Source organism: Poromitra crassiceps (genome assembly GCF_964638095.1).
Source record: "Poromitra crassiceps genome assembly, chromosome: 22".
NCBI lineage: Eukaryota > Metazoa > Chordata > Actinopteri > Beryciformes > Melamphaidae > Poromitra > Poromitra crassiceps.
Window position 1 is genome coordinate 11,783,567 of NC_139647.1, and position 19,468 is coordinate 11,803,034.

The following is a 19,468-nucleotide window of genomic DNA, read 5'->3' on the forward strand; positions in this document are numbered from 1 at the left end:
GACTAGAGGCCGACCGATACGTCACTTCACGTCTCCTGAGCACACCGCAAACATGACAGCCGACGGGCAACTAGCACGTACGTTATGCGCCTGCGGGAGACCTGATTCATGAAACATTAAATAGAAAGTAGCGTTTACCCTACCATTTCACTCACTTAAACGACTTCATAATATAGCTACTTCCAATCGCGAATATGTCTGATAAAAAGTAGCAAATGGCACTGGTGTTGTCAGCCTTTGTCTGGTCTTTTGCTGAAAGGAAGCGGCGGAGGTAAAAAAAAAAAAGGAGAAACGAAATGGGTGAAATCATGCAGCAAGATGCTCAAGGGACTTTCCCAAAGGCACGTCGTCGTGAAAATATACGTGTTTTGGAATGATCATGTGATATGAATTGTCAGGTGGAAGATAAGCAGAGCGTTATGTGTGAGCCCTCACTCCTGCTTCGCTACCCCTGACCAGCCAATCAGTTATTTCTCTCACAAACGCCCGACAGACAAGCCGCCGCCGACTAGAGTGCAGATATGCCCGACCCCGACGAATCAGCTTGGTGTGTCACAGGCTTTAAAAGCTAGAGTGAAGATACTGCATCATATATATATATATATATATATATATATATATATATATATATATATATATATATATATATATATATATATATATATATATTTTTACCTTTATTTATACAGGGGGAGTCTCACTGAGAGCAATGCTCTCTTTTTCAGAAGTGCCCTGTTCACATTCACACACACATATTCATACCTGGAAGCTGACCAGTACAACCACAGTCTGATCTGCTGGCCACTGATGAGCTCCACTGGAGCAGTTGGCGTTGGGGGCCTTGCTCAAGGGCACCTCAGTGGTGGCAAGCGCTGCCTTTTCACTTTCCACACCCAGATTTATCCTGCCGGTCCCGGGGCCGGGGACTGAACCGACGTTGGGCCACCACTGCCCCATATGACGTCATCCATTGATGCCCACCAAGTCAGGAAAGGGGCTAAATAACTCTCCAAAGTTAGAAAAAAAAAACGTGGGGGTTGCATGCAGTATTTAAAGTGTTATTTTCACCTATTCTATTTGCAATTGCAATATCTGAATATTTCTGCTATCTCCCCCCAAATACCCCCCCGCTACAAAAGAGAAGCGTTTGTGTCTGGTAGGGAGCGGTGGAGTAGAAAAGAGAAGCGTTTGTGTCTGGTAGGGAGCGGTGGAGTAGAAGAGATTGGCTGATGGCCATGATAGAGATGGGGCAATCAAGCAAGTACATTTATTTCCTTTCCCCCCAAAACTATGCTCCTTGAAGGGCCACAATTCTGAAATTATTCTGAGATTAATCTCAGATTTCTGAGGATAAAGTCAGAATTCTGATTCGGAATTAAGAATTCTAACCTCAGACTTGTCTGCATGCTTTCTAAATGCTGCACTCAGTGCCACCCTTGCTTGAGTCTGTGCCCCACCTCGGCCACCCCCGGTCAAAATGACCCGGACACACTTGCTTGAGTATGTGCCCCACCTCGGCCACCCCGGTCAAAATGACCTGGACACACCACTGCTAATTAGCCCATAAACAACTGATAGAATCAAGTGGTCGGCTCCACACTTTCCTTCAGTTGCCAAAGATTAGGAAAGCCTCATTTGCCATTCCTAGCATGGTTGTGGGCAGCAGGAACCTCATGAAACATAGCATGGGTAAATACTCCATTCTGACTGGCTGGAGGGTGTCCATTATTGTTGTTTACACCATGGTCTGAGTTCATTCTCAGTTCTTATTGGCTGGAGGGTATTCATTCATTTGAATCTGACACCTCTGACATGCGTTTGATGTTTTATCAATGTTTGATCACTGCTCTAAATTAATATGCTTGCCGGATTTGAGCATTCAATCTCTGCTATACACTGACAAGCAATGCGTTGAATAAATAGGTTTTAAAGTTGCCTCCAAAACGTTACTGATAGAGCTAATGAAAGCACTATTCATCCAATATTTCTTATCTTTTCGTCCAGATATTATAAATGAAAAGAAGGAATTCTGCACACTTAAATCTATGCAATACTTCACTTGTAAAAGTCCAGAGGGCCCTATCTTCCGACAGGCCGTATCCCCTATTAGCGCTTGCGCCCCTGTTTGCGCGTGCCTTAAGGCAGGGAAGATAGCAGTCCGCCTTGCGCCAGTGTCCAGGTGTTATGCCGAGTTTTGCACCCCAGCGCCGGCAGCATCCCCACCTCACGGGAGCATATTGTAATGATTTATACAGAAATGTAACTGTATAAAAGTGATATAATTGTCTGGTAGACGTGACCTCCCTGATTTCTAAGTTAAAACAGCCTGCGGTGGGGGATGCAATTCTTGGCGGGGATTCGGAAACATTCACGGCACCTGTGACGCAAGCGCAAATTAGAGCCGTGCCAAAATCATCTGTGCCCCAAAATGCCTGCGCAAACGGGATTTGGGCGGTTTTAACTACCAGAATTATTCACGGGCGTGGCCAGGCAAGGCTGGGCATTACGTCAATCAAAACCAATCAGATTCTCGTCTCGCAATGGCTGTTTGCGCAAGGCATGCAATATGCTGTAATTCTCTCCATGCGTAATAGAGTGTACTTACTCGTGCGAGGACAGAGATAGCTTATTGACAGATCGTCTGTGCTGCCAACGACCCTCTGGGTTATGAAGGTAAATAGCCTATGTCCATTGTCCAACAAGTTTTCTCAATTCATTTCCCTCTTTGCGATGTGATAAAAGTTTCTCAGTGAGTTATAGTTGATTGCCTCACTGAATTATCTGCTAATACCCAATTTTAGCAGCATAATTTGATGTCTCGGCGTGGCAAGGCTGTGCGTAATGACATATCCAAAAGGAATTCTACTTTGCACTGGACTGGTGCGCTCCCAGCGCAGTGAGGTATTTGCATTGCGCACGGCGTTAAACGAGCGCAAACGCTAAATTAGCACTTTTGGGAAGATAGGGCCCCAGATGTTATAACAAAACAAACAAACAAAACATTATGGTAGGTTTGCTGCTCGTCTCAGCAGTAATGTAACTTTAAAATCCCAGTGTAATTCCTTACTGCTAAATGTGTATTAAAATAGAAACAGCGTAAGAAACAAGACAGATCTAGCAATGCAGTGTTGAATGTATAGCCTATGTGCAATATGTACACTATTTGGAAATGCCAGTATTACCACAATGCAAATTAAACTTAACTGTTTTGCAGGCAAGTCGTTTCTCAAGCACTGCTCAAAGAAAGTTAGTAGTTGCAGAGATGCTACCCTACAACAGTTAGCAATAATTAAGTCAAATTAGCACTAAATGTATTCAGCATTCTGTTGCCCATCTTACTTGCGTCAAAGTCATTCTTCGCCTCTGGCGCCTCTTATTAAAATCACGTTATCTGTTATTCCTTACAGCATCTGCATAAATGATGTATGCATACAAGGGATCCCTGCACCTCTTTCACACTGAATAACTTCCAAATCCAAGATGGAATAGCATCAATCATGAGATACAAATTACCTTGAGATGTTGCCAAAACAAACTCATATAATCACATACAGATGCCCTCATCAACATATCCTGACTACACTGTAAATTGTGATTATACAGCAGTTCAAGTTGATGAATAATACAACACCAGCATGACAGACAAAAAAAGCCAATCTGTCACAGGATATTTTTAGTGTATATTTTTAGTTTGTTGTCACTCAGTGCCTGTTAACAGTGTTTAAGTCGAAGTGGCAGTGTTGTCTTCAGACAGCTCCGGGCAGCCCCAGGGAGCCTAGGTCGCTAATTGACAGTGATGTGTTCTTTGAGTCGCTGCTGAAATTCTTCATCCACCAAGCTGACCGCAGTCGCAGTGCCTGACAAGACACATTAATTAACGACAGAAAAAAAGTAGAGGACAAAAATAACACAGAGAAAAATAACAACCTAGAAAAAAGAAACGCCAACTCTTCTTCAATATAACTTTAGTTAAGGAAATACATTGGCTTAGCACAGTTCCTTCCAAGAACTTCAATTAAACATGTTTCTACAGTTATGACACAATTAGGTCTGGATCTATGAAAGAAAGTACAGCTGTTTCCTTTCTTTTCCCCCCATTTTACTTAAAGCAGGACTAAACCCCAAAACACTTTTTTTTTTTTAGCTTTTAACCAATATAATATGGCTTTTGGGGTGGTATGTGAAGGATTCTGGTCAAAATCTCCACATTTGAGACCAATCTGTTACAATTGTACAAACCCCTATCATTTCAGCAGCATAAGTGCCCTCTATGGGTTCAAACCTGCTTTTTTTGTGCCCTCAAATGAATGGGCTATTTGGTACATCGTTACGTCACAGTGGTATTTGCGCGCGTCCCACTCATGTGAACAATGTTTTTTTCCCCCATGTGATTATTACTGTAGTTCACGCGGCACGAGCCCTTTAAGAGCAATGCATCATGTGTAATATCCTACTGTGGCTAATGTTAGCGGCTAGCTAGTTATGTTACATGACAGTAAACCGCCACTGAATGACCAAATTAACAAATGACCCCAATACCCCCCAATCATAGCCGAATCCCCCCATCTGGCATGAGTCCCCCCCCCCCACAACCCCCATCAGCACAGTACAGTACTGTAGCAGCAGCTGGACTACACTCCCTACATTAAAGTATTATAACGGCTTCTCGTACCAGAACTTTTGACTCCATTTTATTACTCTTGGTAACTACATTGTGCACCGCTTGGAATGTGAACGCCTATTTAACACTCCTCCTATTGGTTTATTATATTGTATAAATTATATTGGACTGCACTTGCAATTTTGAGATTTTGTCTTTTAGATAAATCTGTTTTATCTTCTGAATAGTGATATGACCGCTACGCTGCATATTTACACTCAAACAAATTCATTGCATGTAATCTTATAATATTGTGGCAATAAAAGTGATTCTGCTTCTGATTAGATTTGGTCTCGGAGACAATTATTAGTGAAGGGAATAATAACTAAGCATATAAATGAAGTACTAAAGCCATATGTGTGGCAGCCATTAGAATGGGGATCCTTGCGGTTCAATGTGTGCACAGATTGTGCCTTCACACTATCATTATGAACAAAGAGTGACCTTTTAACGCATTGTGGGAGGCAATTAGAGCTTAGGGGTTCTGATTTGCATACACAAACACCGGACACATTCCAAGATGCGTGAACAATGCTATTTAGCATTTAGAAAGGTGTTAAGAAGAGCTGGCTCCGAGAGACATGTCTCGAGGTCACAACATGTGATGCTGTGCGGAGGCGTTTGTTGTGTAAGTGTCTGATTCCCAGCATGCAACGACCTTCAAATAACTCCTCAGACACAAAGAGATCCAACGCTCATGTTTTCAGACTAAAGAGAAAAAGATACGTCGCTGTGAGAAATGTACAGATGCCTTAAAGGGATAGTTCAGTTTGTTTGAAGTGGGGTCCTATGATGTACTCTCATACAGTACAGTCAGTGTACTGGGTAAAGCACTGGGAGCTAGCAGCTGAAAGTACAACAACTAGGGTACAACCTTGCTACTGTGACGATTTCAGCTAAAAACAGGGTGTACAAGTCAACTTGGCATCTCAGGGCTTGTGGAGACTTGGATTACGCCAGGTGAGCAAGTATGGAAGCATTTCATGCATTTCTTCTGTTGTTGTTTTTTACGTTTTTGCTCATGGCATCCTTCACACTCAGCAGACAGCTCTCTGTGCCTGTTGCAGCTGGAGTGCAGTTCTCCTATCTCGGTGCACGATGCGTCCAGAGTGCTTCACCCAGTGCACTGACTGTATGAGAGTACCTCATAGGACCCAACTTCAAACAAACTGAACTATCCCTTTAAGGACTGTGCTTTTCAACTAAAGGGAGTATTTACAAAGCTGTTCCAGTTCCTCCTAGATATGTGTACAGTGCCAAAATCATGGAAATCGTCAATAATTGACGAAAAAGCCAGCCGTAAGTATACCAAACGATTTTCAGCCCATCGCAATAACCTCCATATTGTGTAAAACTATGGAGAGAGTGCTGGCCAATCACTTGTCCACCACTGTGACCAGTACGCTAGATCCACTGCAGTTCCACTGTGACCAGTATGCTAGATCCACTGTGACCAGTACGCTAGATCCACTGCAGTTCCACTGTGACCAGTACACTAGATCCACTGCAGTTCCACTGTGACCAGTACACTAGATCCACTGCAGTTCCACTGTGACCAGTACACTAGATCCACTGCAGTTCCACTGTGACCAGTACGCTAGATCTACTGCAGTTCCACTGTGACCAGTACACTAGATCAACTGCAGTCCCACTGTGACCAGTACACTAGATCCACTGCAGTTCCACTGTGACCAGTACACTAGATCCACTGCAGTTCCACTGTGACCAGTACGCTAGATCCACTGCAGTTCCACTGTGACCAGTACGCTAGATCCACTGCAGTTCCACTGTGACCAGTATGCTAGATCCACTGCAGTTCCACTGTGACCAGTACGCTAGATCCACTGCAGTTCCACTGTGACCAGTACGCTAGATCCACTGCAGTTCCACTGTGACCAGTACACTAGATCCACTGCAGTTCCACTGTGACCAGTATGCTAGATCCACTGCAGTTCCACTGTGACCAGTACGCTAGATCCACTGCAGTTCCACTGTGACCAGTACGCTAGATCTACTGCAGTTCCACTGTGACCAGTACGCTAGATCCACTGCAGTTCCACTGTGACCAGTACACTAGATCCACTGCAGTTCCACTCTGACCAGTACGCTAGATCCACTGCAGTTCACGTACAAGAATAAACACCTCATGCAACCCAAAAGATGATGCTAGGATTTTATTTGTGGATTTTAGCTCAGCGTTAAATTAGATGAAGATAAATATCCTACTGAAAAGGCTAGCCGAACTCACTGTCAATAAGGGGCTAATTCTCTGGATCAGAGACTTTCTTTCTTTGCCGCCCGCAGAGGGTCTGCTCACTGTCAGCACAGGCTGCCCACAAGGCTCTGTCTTTTCTCCATTCTTACTTTCTCTTTTTACAAATGAATTTATGAGCAATGAGAAACATTTCTGTTTGATTAAGTATGCTGACGACATGGCCTTAGTCGACCTCCTGCGGAGAAAAGAGCCCTCTGGTGAAGCTGCCTATCTGGCCCACACTAAGGCTCTTGAATCATGGTGTAACATTAGCCAGCTGGAAATCAATGTGGCGAAGACCAAAGAACTAATCATGTGCACCAAACAAGATCTGGAACCTGAGCCAGTTTCACTTGATGGCCAACATGTTGAAACTGTGAATAAATTCAAATATCTTGGTACAGTCTTAAGACTGTCAGGTGAGCTTCTCTGAAAACATAGAGTGGGCCCTATCCTGGTACAGGCGATATGCCCTATTTGCGCTTGCGCACCTGTTTGTGTGCCTTAACGATAGCAGTCCGCCTTGCACAGGTGTCCAGGTGTTATGCCGAGTTTTGCACCCCCGCCCGGCAGCAGCTAAACGCATCCGCACCTCACGGGAGCATATTGTAATGATTTATACAGAAATGTAACTGTTTAAAAGTGATATAATTGTCTGGGTCTCGGCGGGGATGCGGAAACGTTCACGACACCTGCCGCAGGCGCAAATTAGAGCCGTGGAGGCGCTATAGAGTCCCCCTGGCAACTAAAATGTATTCAAGAAGTCATTCATCCCAAGCGCCATTAGTATCCTCAACTCTACAAAGTGACCAACAAGACGTAAACCCCAGACATGAACTGTTTTTAATGTGTGATTTAACCCTATGCTTGTTTATATCCTTGTCTCACTAAATGCCTGCTGGCGTCTTGTGTTGTTGTTTTTTGTGTTTGGTGAGACAAAGACAATTTTCCACCTTGGTGGGCAATAAAGTTATATTCAATTCAATTCAATTTAATTAACCCAGTGGTTCGCATAGTGGGGTCCGGGGACCCATAGGGGTCCTTGAGGGGCTCCCCAGCAAAAAGGGAGATCATTTATTGTCACTATAATATCATCCATACCACAATGACAATGTATGACTATTTTGGTCATGGGTTTCATAAAACATCTAAAAGCAAAACGTCTTATCTGATGGGCGATCATGGGACAACATCTTATTAATTGGGAGTCCATGGTCTAATTTGTCAGTTTAGATGTCCTTGACGTGAAAAAGTTTGAGAATCACTGTCTTAAACTGTCTAATTTCTATTGGTGACAATCTTGGGCCGCCATACTGCTAGAGTGTCTATCAGCTCAGAATCATCGAACAGGAAGAAGGCTCATGTGTTATGACTCCAGAGACACAATCATTAATTCATCACTCTTCCTGAATAATAAATGTCAGGGATATTTCCCTCCCAAAATATTGCAATGTAACCTCTTTGTTGAGAAACACACAGACGGGACACACACACACACACACACACACACACACACACACACACACACACACACACACACACACACACACACACACACACACCTATTCTCTCCCCCTCCCTCTTCACCTCGTTCTTTCTGCTCCGTGAGGCAGGTTAATGAGAATCATAAAATCACTTCTGTATTTCCTTTCCGCCTCGGATGGCCTCATCAATTCACAAGCAGCATGAGATAGTGACGTTAAAAAGAAGACAAAGAAAAAGCAGAAGGGGCAGGAGGGAAACCATGCGTGTCTAAAATACCTGTGCTTTCAACGCATGCATTTGATATGAGTCTGAATGTAGGAGTGCCAAGGTTTCATTAGAAACAACCTGAGTGTAGCATCACAGCTGAAGCCATATTTGGGTTTGTCATTAATTGTAGCCTCCCTCCATCTCCTCCGCAAGTCATTAGATTGCACACAACACCAGCAAGTATTCCTAAAGCACCTGTATCTCTGGGTCCTAAAACACCTGTATCTCTGGGTCCTAAAGCACCTGTATCTCTGGGTCCTAAAACACCTGTGTCTCTGGGTCCTAAAACACCTGTATCTCTGGGTCCTAAAGCACCTGTATCTCTGGGTCCTAAAGCACCTGTATCTCTGGGTCCTAAAACACCTGTGTCTCTGGGTCCTAAAGCACCCGTATCTCTGGGTCCTTAAAACACCTGTATCTCTGGGTCCTAAAGCACCCGTATCTCTGGGTCCTTAAAACACCTGTATCTCTGGGTCCTAAAACACCTGTATCTCTGGGTCCTAAAGCACCTGTATCTCTGGGTCCTAAAACACCTGTATCTCTGGGTCCTAAAGCACCTGTATCTCTGGGTCTTAAAACACCTGTATCTCTGGGTCCTAAAGCACCTGTATCTCTGGGTCCTAAAGCACCTGTATCTCTGGGTCCTAAAGCAGCTGTGTCTCTGGGTCCTAAAGCACCTGTATCTCTGGGTCCTCCTAAAGCACCTGTATCTCTGGGTCCTAAAACACCCGTATCTCTGGGTCCTTAAAGCACCTGTATCTCTGGGTCCTAAAGCACCTGTATCTCTGGGTCCTAAAACACCCGTATCTCTGGGTCCTTAAAGCACCTGTATCTCTGGGTCCTAAAGCACCTGTATCTCTGGGTCCTAAAGCACCTGTATCTCTGGGTCCTAAAGCACCTGTATCTCTGGGTCTTAAATCACCTGTATCTCTGGGTCCTAAAGCACCTGTATCTCTGGGTCCTAAAGCACCTGTATCTCTGGGTCCTAAAGCACCTGTATCTCTGGGTCCTAAAGCACCTGTATCTCTGGGTCCTTAAAGCACCTGTATCTCTGGGTCCTAAAGCACCTGTATCTCTGGGTCCTAAAACACCCGTATCTCTGGGTCCTAAAACAGCTGTATCTCTGGGTCCTAAAGCACCTGTATCTCTGGGTCCTAAAGCACCCGTATCTCTGGGTCCTAAAGCACCTGTATCTCTGGGTCCTAAAACACCTGTGTCTCTGGGTCCTAAAGCACCCGTATCTCTGGGTCCTTAAAACACCTGTATCTCTGGGTCCTAAAGCACCCGTATCTCTGGGTCCTTAAAACACCTGTATCTCTGGGTCCTAAAACACCTGTATCTCTGGGTCCTAAAACACCTGTATCTCTGGGTCCTAAAGCACCTGTATCTCTGGGTCCTAAAGCACCTGTATCTCTGGGTCCTAAAACACCTGTATCTCTGGGTCCTAAAACAGCTGTATCTCTGGGTCCTAAAGCACCTGTATCTCTGGGTCCTAAAACACCTGTATCTCTGGGTCCTAAAACACCCGTATCTCTGGGTCCTAAAACACCTGTATCTCTGGGTCCTAAAACAGCTGTGTCTCTGGGTCCTAAAACAGCTGTGTCTCTGGGTCCTAAAGCACCTCTGGGTCCTAAAACACCTGTATCTCTGGGTCCTAAAACAGCTGTGTCTCTGGGTCCTAAAGCACCTGTATCTCTGGGTCCTAAAACACCTGTATCTCTGGGTCCTAAAACAGCTGTGTCTCTGGGTCCTAAAGCACCTGTATCTCTGGGTCCTAAAACACCTGTATCTCTGGGTCCTAAAACAGCTGTGTCTCTGGGTCCTAAAGCACCTCTGGGTCCTAAAACACCTGTATCTCTGGGTCCTAAAACAGCTGTGTCTCTGGGTCCTAAAGCACCTGTATCTCTGGGTCCTAAAACACCTGTATCTCTGGGTCCTAAAACAGCTGTGTCTCTGGGTCCTAAAGCACCTCTGGGTCCTAAAACACCTGTATCTCTGGGTCCTAAAACAGCTGTGTCTCTGGGTCCTAAAACACCTGTATCTCTGGGTCCTAAAACAGCTGTATCTCTGGGTCCTAAAACACCTGTATCTCTGGGTCCTAAAACAGCTGTGTCTCTGGGTCCTAAAACACCTGTATCTCTGGGTCCTAAAACACCTGTATCTCTGGGTCCTAAAGCACCTGTATCTCTGGGAGTTGGTATGATAAAATGTAAGATGCCAGTCAGATGCTGTATATTACTGTACACTGCATTGATTGAATTCCCGATGCGTAGCTTTAGTATATTTGATTTCCATATACTGCCTGCAGAAGGAAACATGGTGAGCATGGTTTATCAATCAAATCTAAGTACTGTACTAGGCCTGGGTATCGGTAATCGATACTTTTAAAAGATATCGACCAAAATAACTCAGTACCAAGTAGTATTGAAACTTCTCCAGCCAAACGATACCTGCATACAATCCCTTTTTGTTCACAGAATCAGATCTAGAAAAAACGACTATTTGTATGGTTTTGCTCTCAGCCAATCACCGCAAGCGTTCTTTGAATCAATGTGATGTGTGATTGGCCTACTATCGCAAGCTATATACTGGTACATTACAATACATACATTCTGTGGTGGAGAAGTCGAGCGGTATAAAGCAGTAAAAAGGGTATCGAATGAAATACTGTATTGGCATCAGTAGCACTTCAATGGTAGGCTACTGGTATTGGTACTGGTAACATCATTTTTAAAAGCATACCCAGCCCTACAGTACTAAGTACACATACCCAGCCCTACAGTACTAAGTACACATACCCAGCCCTACAGTACTAAGTACACTGCTGCCTCATTTCCTATCAGAAGACACGTCTAGGTACTAGAACATGAATGGGCATCAAGTGTGCAGAACAGTAAAGAGGTAGAGAAGAAAGGTGAACAGTCACTTACTGGAGGTACAGTTAATCCTGATACAATCTAGATGGGGGAGAATAGATGAGAGATAAATGCATCTTTCAACGTTACAGCTGCAGACATGATGAAAGCAGACAGCCCACCCCTCTGGGGACACACACACGGACCCCTCTGATGCTCATCTGATGACAGCACTGCATGCGGAGGCTTTGTGCCAGAGGACCAGTGCTTCTCACAAGGCCAACGGTTTGACTCAATCACGTTGTTTTTGCTCGACTTTGTCTCTGTAGCCAAATGTGAAATGTTGACTGTAGTCCAGAGGGGGATACTGTATGTATTGGATTATCTGCTGTACGATGGGAGAGCATCAGATTGTGTTCAGGGTCAGACAGGGCCATTGGGGAGGTGTTCCAAGGCTCCGTTCTTTCGTACAGACTTTGCTGAGACCTTTAGTTTTAGAGACTGCGCCACAGGCGGCCACACTGAGAGCTTCCTGTGGACTATTTAAATGTGCAATTGAAAGGCTTCATCCAGTTTTTGCGACTCTGGTCCCGCATCGACTGCAGCACTTTCTCACAGTACATTTCCACCTCCATCTCTTGTTACAGTCAATAATCTGGTTGCAGACCTTCTTTGTAAATAACTTCATAATGCGACGCACTATGTCAACAGTGAATATCTGTGTCTCACTAGTCGTACAAGTACTAGAAGTACGGCTATAATGGTCAGGGTCCAGAATCAGCATCAGCCACCAGCCAAATGCTGGTGAAATAATGTATGCAAGTGGCTGGTAGGTTTGCTTACACAACACATACAATGGTAGTCTATTTGTCAGTGAAGTTTGAACATCCACTAGTCATTTGGCCGGTGGACAAAAAAGTTAATTTTGGACCGCGACTATGGTTACAAAAAATAATAACACTATTATTATCTCTGCTACTAATGCGGCAACTAATGCCTGTATTGATTCTGCCATAAACCGTAAATGTCAGGCTAACTGTTATTGCAATTAACAGAATAACAGAGACTGCTAAAAATAACAGACTGCTAAATATATATATATGTGCCTCTCTGTGTACTTCACTCTATCCTAATGCCTACTAGTGAGGATGCCTCTCTGTGTACTTCACTCTATCCTAATGCCAAACCAGTGTTGTGCAGTGAGGAGGCCTCTCTGTGTACTTCACTCTATCCTAATGCCTATAGTGAGGAGGCCTCTCTGTGTACTTCACTCTATCCTAATGCCTATAGTGAGGATGCCTCTCTGTGTACTTCACTCTATCCTAATGCCTATAGTGAGGATGCCTCTCTGTGTACTTCACTCTATCCCAATGCCTATAGTGAGGAGGCCTCTCTGTGTACTTCACTCTATCCTAATGCCTATAGTGAGGACGCCTCTCTGTGTACTTCACTATATCCTAATGCCTATAGTGAGGATGCCTCTCTGTGTACTTCACTCTATCCTAATGCCTAGCCAGTGTTGTGCTGTGAGGATGCCTCTCTGTGTACTTCACTCTATCCTAATGCCTATAGTGAGGAGGCCTCTCTGTGTACTTCACTCTATCCTAATGCCTATAGTGAGGAGGCCTCTCTGTGTACTTCACTCTATCCTAATGCCTATAGTGAGGAGGCCTCTCTGTGTACTTCACTCTATCCTAATGCCTATAGTGAGGAGGCCTCTCTGTGTACTTCACTCTATCCTAATGCCTATAGTGAGGAGGCCTCTCTGTGTACTTCACTCTATCCTAATGCCTATAGTGAGGAGGCCTCTCTGTGTACTTCACTCCATCCTAATGCCTATAGTGAGGACGCCTCTCTGTGTACTTCACTCCATCCTAATGCCTAGCCAGTGTTGTGCTGTGAGAAAGGTGACCCAGATCCAAGCCCAGCCTCCTTCCCGTTTGGCCCTGCCTGTCGTGTGTCGTCAACCACAGCAGAAAAGTGGTCGCAAACAGCCAGAGACCAACACAGCCCGGCCTTAACAGGGAATGCTCTGCTTTTTGAAATAGGGACGAGAAAGACAGACTTCAAGGGCTGGCGGCTTGGGGAAAAGTGTAAAATGTGTCAAAGATAATTCAAAAGAAAATCATCTTTTTGTAGTGGCGCTGATCTGACGTGTCAGCCCTGTCAGTGTGTGGCGCTGTTGTCTTCCGCGGCGGGATACATGCCTCCCTGGTTGACGGCAGACACAGGCTGTCTCCTTTGTATATGCGCCACTAAACGGCACCGCTTAGGGAGCCCATTTCTGTTTAGCTAGTGGAAAGGAAAAATAGATGGCTATCATTTCTGCAGCATTGCTCTGTTTGGGGAGATATCAAACTTTTCGCAGGCATCGTTGGATTCTCCCCTGAGCAAATAGACACACATGCGTGCGTGCACAAGCGGGTGCATGTGGACGCCCACACGTGCACACCCACGCACGCACGCACACACACACGCAAGACTGTGTCTTGTCCTCAACTGTCTGTGCCTTTGCTTAACAGGGGGGTGAAGCTCAGCCCTCCCCTGTGCTCAATTAAGTCACTGTCGCCTGTTTGTGTGCAATCATGCATTATCCCTAGAATGACTCATGTGCACTAATGTGCAGGTGAACAAACTATAATAGTGTTAATTGAGTTCTCCATTTGACTGATAACTGGACTTAATTACAAACAATATGGCACCAGGATAGAATAATAGTGTGGACTGTAATAGGGGTGGGACAATATGAACATTTCATGTCACAATTAACCTGTCGAAAATAATCGCGATGAAACGATATTATCACAATAATCATCAAACTATGCTTAAAACTCTTTACAGGGCACTAAAACGTGAAACTTACTTCCGGGGACGGATACGTCACGAGATGCCTGTTGAGCTCTATAGCGATAATATCTTATATTGTCCCACCCATAGTGTGTAAGTGGAAGGACGATTCCATTTTGCACGGTGGGGACGCTGGTCTGAGGTCAGTAGGTGGGTGCAGACGCTGGTCTGAGGTCAGTAGGTGGGTGCAGACGCTGGTCTGAGGTCAGTAGGTGGGTGCAGACGCTGGTCTGAGGTCAGTAGGTGGGTGCAGACGCTGGTCTGAGGTCAGTAGGTGGGCGGGGCAGCGAGCATTCCCTGCTGGGCGGTGGCAGCTGTGTGCTCAACTGGCAGTGAGCGGAAAGCCGCAGACTCTGGCCATTGAAAGTCTCTATACCCTCTCCTTCTATTCAACACATCAAACAACAATAGAGTAGGTTTCATGTGTGTGTGCGTTGAGCAGACTCTGGCCATTGAAAGTCTCTATAGCCACATCAAAACGACAACAGTATAATAGGTTTCGTGTGTGTGCGTTCATACGTGTTACTGAGCATGAATTTAGCTTCACTGTAGCCCCGCCCCCTTTCACAAAGCCCCTTTGACACTCGTCTTACAAAGTGTCACAACGCTCGTCTTACAAGTGTCACAGAGACATTTCAAAGGCAGCCACCATTGCAGAAGGGTCTTGTGATATTATACGGTCGGTTTTGAAAGCTCGGCGCTGCTAATAAATATTTTAATATATTTCTAAAGAAACTCCTCAACTTTCAATTTCCTTCCAATCAGAGTGCCCGCCATCACCCCCTGCTGGCCGCTGGTCCCGTACAGCAGGTCTTAAGGCCTATGTCCACCGGCTGCATTACGGCTGCGTGCAGCTGCCGGAACAGACCCACACACGTATGTTTTTTCCGTACCGCATGTATCGCCCATCTATTAACATGGCCGAGAGTCTGTTCAAGCAGTTTTACCAGATCTGCACGGAGCCGTACCGCATCTGGTGTACGTTGGGTTTTACACCATGTGTTTATTGTTGCAATAGGCCGATCAGGGGCCGATAGCCAACGCTGTGATGGCTGGCACAAAATGCCATCTTGCCATTTTCTAAAAAAAAAAAAAAAACAGTTTGATCAAAACTTAAGGAGTTTCTTCAGAAGTGTATTACAAATATTTCTTACCGAGCTTTCAACACCAACCGTGTAAGATCACAAGACCCTTCTGCCACGGTGAGTACCTTTGAAATGTCTCTGCGACACTTGTAAGATGAGCGTTTTTACCTGGACGGCTTAATTGTGGGCTTTCCTAACGATCGTATAAGGGACTGTGTAGGAGCGATACAGTGGTGAATGGGGCTAGCGGCGTCGCTGCTGCGATGGGTCTATTTCCTAAATTGACGGGTGTATTTCCGAGGCGTTACCTAAGTTGACGGTGAGCCGGACGCGTCCCATCTCCAGCTCCAGGCGCAGCGTGTCGGCGGACTCCCGTGAGGTGGTGGCCATGAGGAGGCCGTAGGCTCGCTGGGAGCGGAACCTCAGAGACACGTCCTCTGCCTCCGTGTGCATCACCACCGGCAGCTGCACCTTCATGAACTTACTGCCGTCGTAGCTCAGGATGGTGGCATCTGTCCAGAGGAAGAAGACAAGTCATTAAGTCAAATACAGCGCGACAGTTTGACACTACGTCACTGACCACGGCTGCCAGTTCTGCTTTCAACACTGCCCTGCGTATGCTACAAAGAGCTGGGAAGTAACTACAAATACTTCCCTACTGTACTTAAGTAGGATATTCAGGTATCTGTACTTTACTGAGTATTTATTTTTTGGACAACCTTTTTTTTTTACTTTTACTCCCTACATTTTAACACAAATATATGTACGTTTCACTCCTTACATTTTCCTAACAGGCTAGTTACTTTAGTTTTAATGCACTCGTCTCGCACGTTCCCAGCTTTCCCACACTATGTGCACTTTTGTTGTTGTTGGAAAACCATATCAGACAAATTATTAATCAAAGTAGCCTATAGTCTTTATAAAAACATGTTTGGACGGTATCTTTTAAGTTTAGTGGTCTTCAAAGTATACTAGGCATCTCGCGCTCGTCCGTCCGTCCGTCTGATGTTCGTTAACGCGATATCTGAGGAACACCTTGACGGAATTTCATCAAATCCCTCGAGTCCATCACTTGGACTCAAGGATGAACTGATTAGATTTTGGTGGTGAAAGGTCAAAGTTCAAGGTCACTGTGACCTCACAAACACCATTTCCAAACTTGTTAACACGATATCTCAGGAACGCCGTGACGAACTTCTTCCAATTTGGCTCAAACGTTGACTTGGACTCAAGGATGATGTGATTAGATTTTGGTGGTCAAAGGTCAAAGTTCAAGGCCACTGTGACCTCACGACCGCCCGTTTCATGCACGTTAACATGATATCTCAGGAACGCCTTGACGGAATTTCTTCAGATTTGGCTCAAACGTCCACTTGGACTCAAGGATGAACTGATTACATTTTGGTGGTCAAAGGTCAAGGTCACTGTGACCTCACAAACGCCATTGTCAAGCTTGTCAATGCAATATCTCAGTAACGCCTTGACGGAATTTCTTCACATTTGGCTCAAAAGTCAATGTCTGGGCAGACATGGATGTCGACTTCTCACTTGTTGGCGGAGGCATATATCCGCCGTGCGGTCATTCTATTTTATTTTTACTTTTACTTGAGTAAACAAGTTGAATCAGTACTTCTACTTGTACCACTCTTTTTTACACAAGTAACAGTAGGCTACTTCTACTGAAGTAAAGAATGTGTACTTTCCCCATTTCTGCTGACAACAGCTGCAGCATTGAAAGTGGAACTGACAGACTGGCTGTCAGTTCCGCTTTTAAGCTGCCCGGCATGTATTCTATGCAGGCTGCATAATTTATAATTTATAATTTCCATCATGATGGAAGGAAAAACAAAAACAAAAGCAACAAAAATAAAACACATTTTGATGCACCATTTTGCTCTATATACATTTCTCGTTAGGAGGAAAGTTATGAAGCCTGAATATGTATTAGCTTGTTGTCAGTCGTCAAATACAGCTCAGCGTGATTCAAAACCTAGACACACACACAGTGAGACAGGCGACTGTATGTCTGTTTAGACAGATGAATTCTGCAGGTGCTAGCGCTGAGGCAATACTAGCTTTACTCATACATAGAAAATACTTTTATCTCACCCCCCAAAAAAACACACAAAACAAAACAAAACAAACACAAAGCAAGATATTTCAGCCTACAGTATGTGACCAAATTCAACAATGACAGTCAACAATGACTCTAATTAAAGAAAATATAAATAGAATGAATCAATGTAATAATGATGGCAAACCTCACTGAGTCACTGACTCACTGAGTAAGTGACTGCACTCTTAAGTGTCAGGCACACAGATATGTCACTGTAGGAGTCATGTGTGAAGAAGTCTAATAGCACATTACATTGTGCCCGAGCACTGACAGCTAGCCAGACTCTGCCTGACTCCTCCTGTCTTCTCTGTGCCAATTTAGGCTGCCCTCGTCAATGAGAGCACTGGGTAGAGGAGTGCATCCTAAGGCAGGAGCTGACAAACCACACAAAACACACTGCAATGATGAGAAGCACAGAAAGATCTACTCAAACAAAACAAGACTAAGCAAGCCTAGTTGAGCCTAGTCTCGGTTTCCAGACGTTTGGTGAGCGGCGCCAACAGCGCCACCTAACCACCAAACGTCTGGAAATTTACTGTTCCAAATCTGGTTCAGAGCCCGGCGAGAACGGCCGGCAGCAGACACGCCTACATTTATTATTCGAATTTTATTTGCTAGCGGCAATGCAATGTTTCATAGTTCCAATATAGAGCAAGACACTGATGTGCTGCAAAGAGAGTTTATACCTGTTGTTTATTTTACAATAATTTTCCCTACCCGGAAGTGGTCCGCTTGCTACTGTGAGTCATCAGCAGGCTCTGTAACGTTAGCCTCGGGAGTCGGGCTTATCGCTGGGGGAAAGACCTCTAGCTGCCGGGGCTGGATGAAACACGCCTTATTAACAGGTTATGTTTGTTTCTAAGTGATTCCTATGTTTCTCCGCAAACGCGACAGCACCGGTTCTGCATGAGCGTCACTGCTCCCAGAAAGCAGGCCCGCCCACAACGCTCATGATTGGTTCTCCGATGCAAGGCTTCCAACAGCACCACCTAACGTTATGAAAAGATTTAAATGGTAATATTCTCAGTCTTACAGTAGTGAAATGGATTAAGACTGAGAGCTGAGTCCAAGTTGAGCCAGACACGGACTGCTGTGGCTGCTGCACCCGAAACGGGCAGGCCAAGAAACGTCCCGGGTGCTTTCTGACCAGTGTTGGGCAGTAACTTACTGTAATGTAACTAGTAATGTAAGGGATTACAATGTGTTGGGCAGTAACTTACACTGTAAGTTACTGCCCAACACATTGTAATCCCTTACATTACTAGTTACATTACTGTAAGTCTTACAGTAATGTAACTAGTAATGTAAGGGATTACAATGTGCAAAAAGTTACATTTACTAATCCAAGTAACTTCATGTTACTGTATTATTTTCTCCAGCGCTGGTACAGCGCTCAAATGAAGGGAGGAGATGGGTCTGGCTAAGTGAGACTACTGCGTTGCCAGAACACGATACATTTTTTGTCCTAGGTAGGCAAAAAAAAAAAAAAATACTGTATCCAGTTTGGCTGATTGTTGACTTCTCCTGTAAGGTTAATTAATGTTCCAATAAAGTGGATTCAGTTGTAAAAGGAGCTGGCTAAACAGGTTCTACATCACTTGTTTCTACTTTTTAAATGAGTAATCAGTAATAAGTAACCAATTACACTTCCTGAGTGACTTGCCCAATACTTGACTGACTCCCCATAGAGACGCTGCATGAAATAGGCCACGCCCATCATGGGGGAAAAGCTCCGTTCATTTCCACACACCAGCATCAATTTCCTTGAATTAAACAAATGTAAAAAATCGCCAGTTAAAGTTTTTTTGTACTCCTGAGCAAAACAAGGAAGCCATTGAGAATTGGCGAGAAGAAAAATGTGGATCTAGCTGTCAAGGAAGTAAGTTGGAGTGTTCATCT

General features: G+C 44.7%; 1 protein-coding gene across 28 annotated transcripts in view; it reads right to left on the reverse strand.

Annotated features, from left to right (window-relative positions):
* LOC310795973 (neurexin-1a-like) overlaps positions 1-19,468 on the reverse strand; it is a gene marked incomplete at both ends in the record, with an annotated part of 449,961 nt that overhangs the window by 225,821 nt on the left and 204,672 nt on the right. For 20 of the 28 annotated variants that reach the window (XM_083658109.1, XM_083658110.1, XM_083658094.1 and 17 more), the window contains 2 exons: positions 11,597-11,623; positions 15,762-15,965. In XM_083658109.1, coding sequence (XP_083514235.1) covers positions 11,597-11,623; positions 15,762-15,965 — 231 coding nt within the window. The remainder of the gene's footprint in view (positions 1-11,596; positions 11,624-15,761; positions 15,966-19,468) is intronic. The other 8 variants (XM_083658106.1, XM_083658105.1, XM_083658103.1 and 5 more) reach the window with 1 other exon arrangement.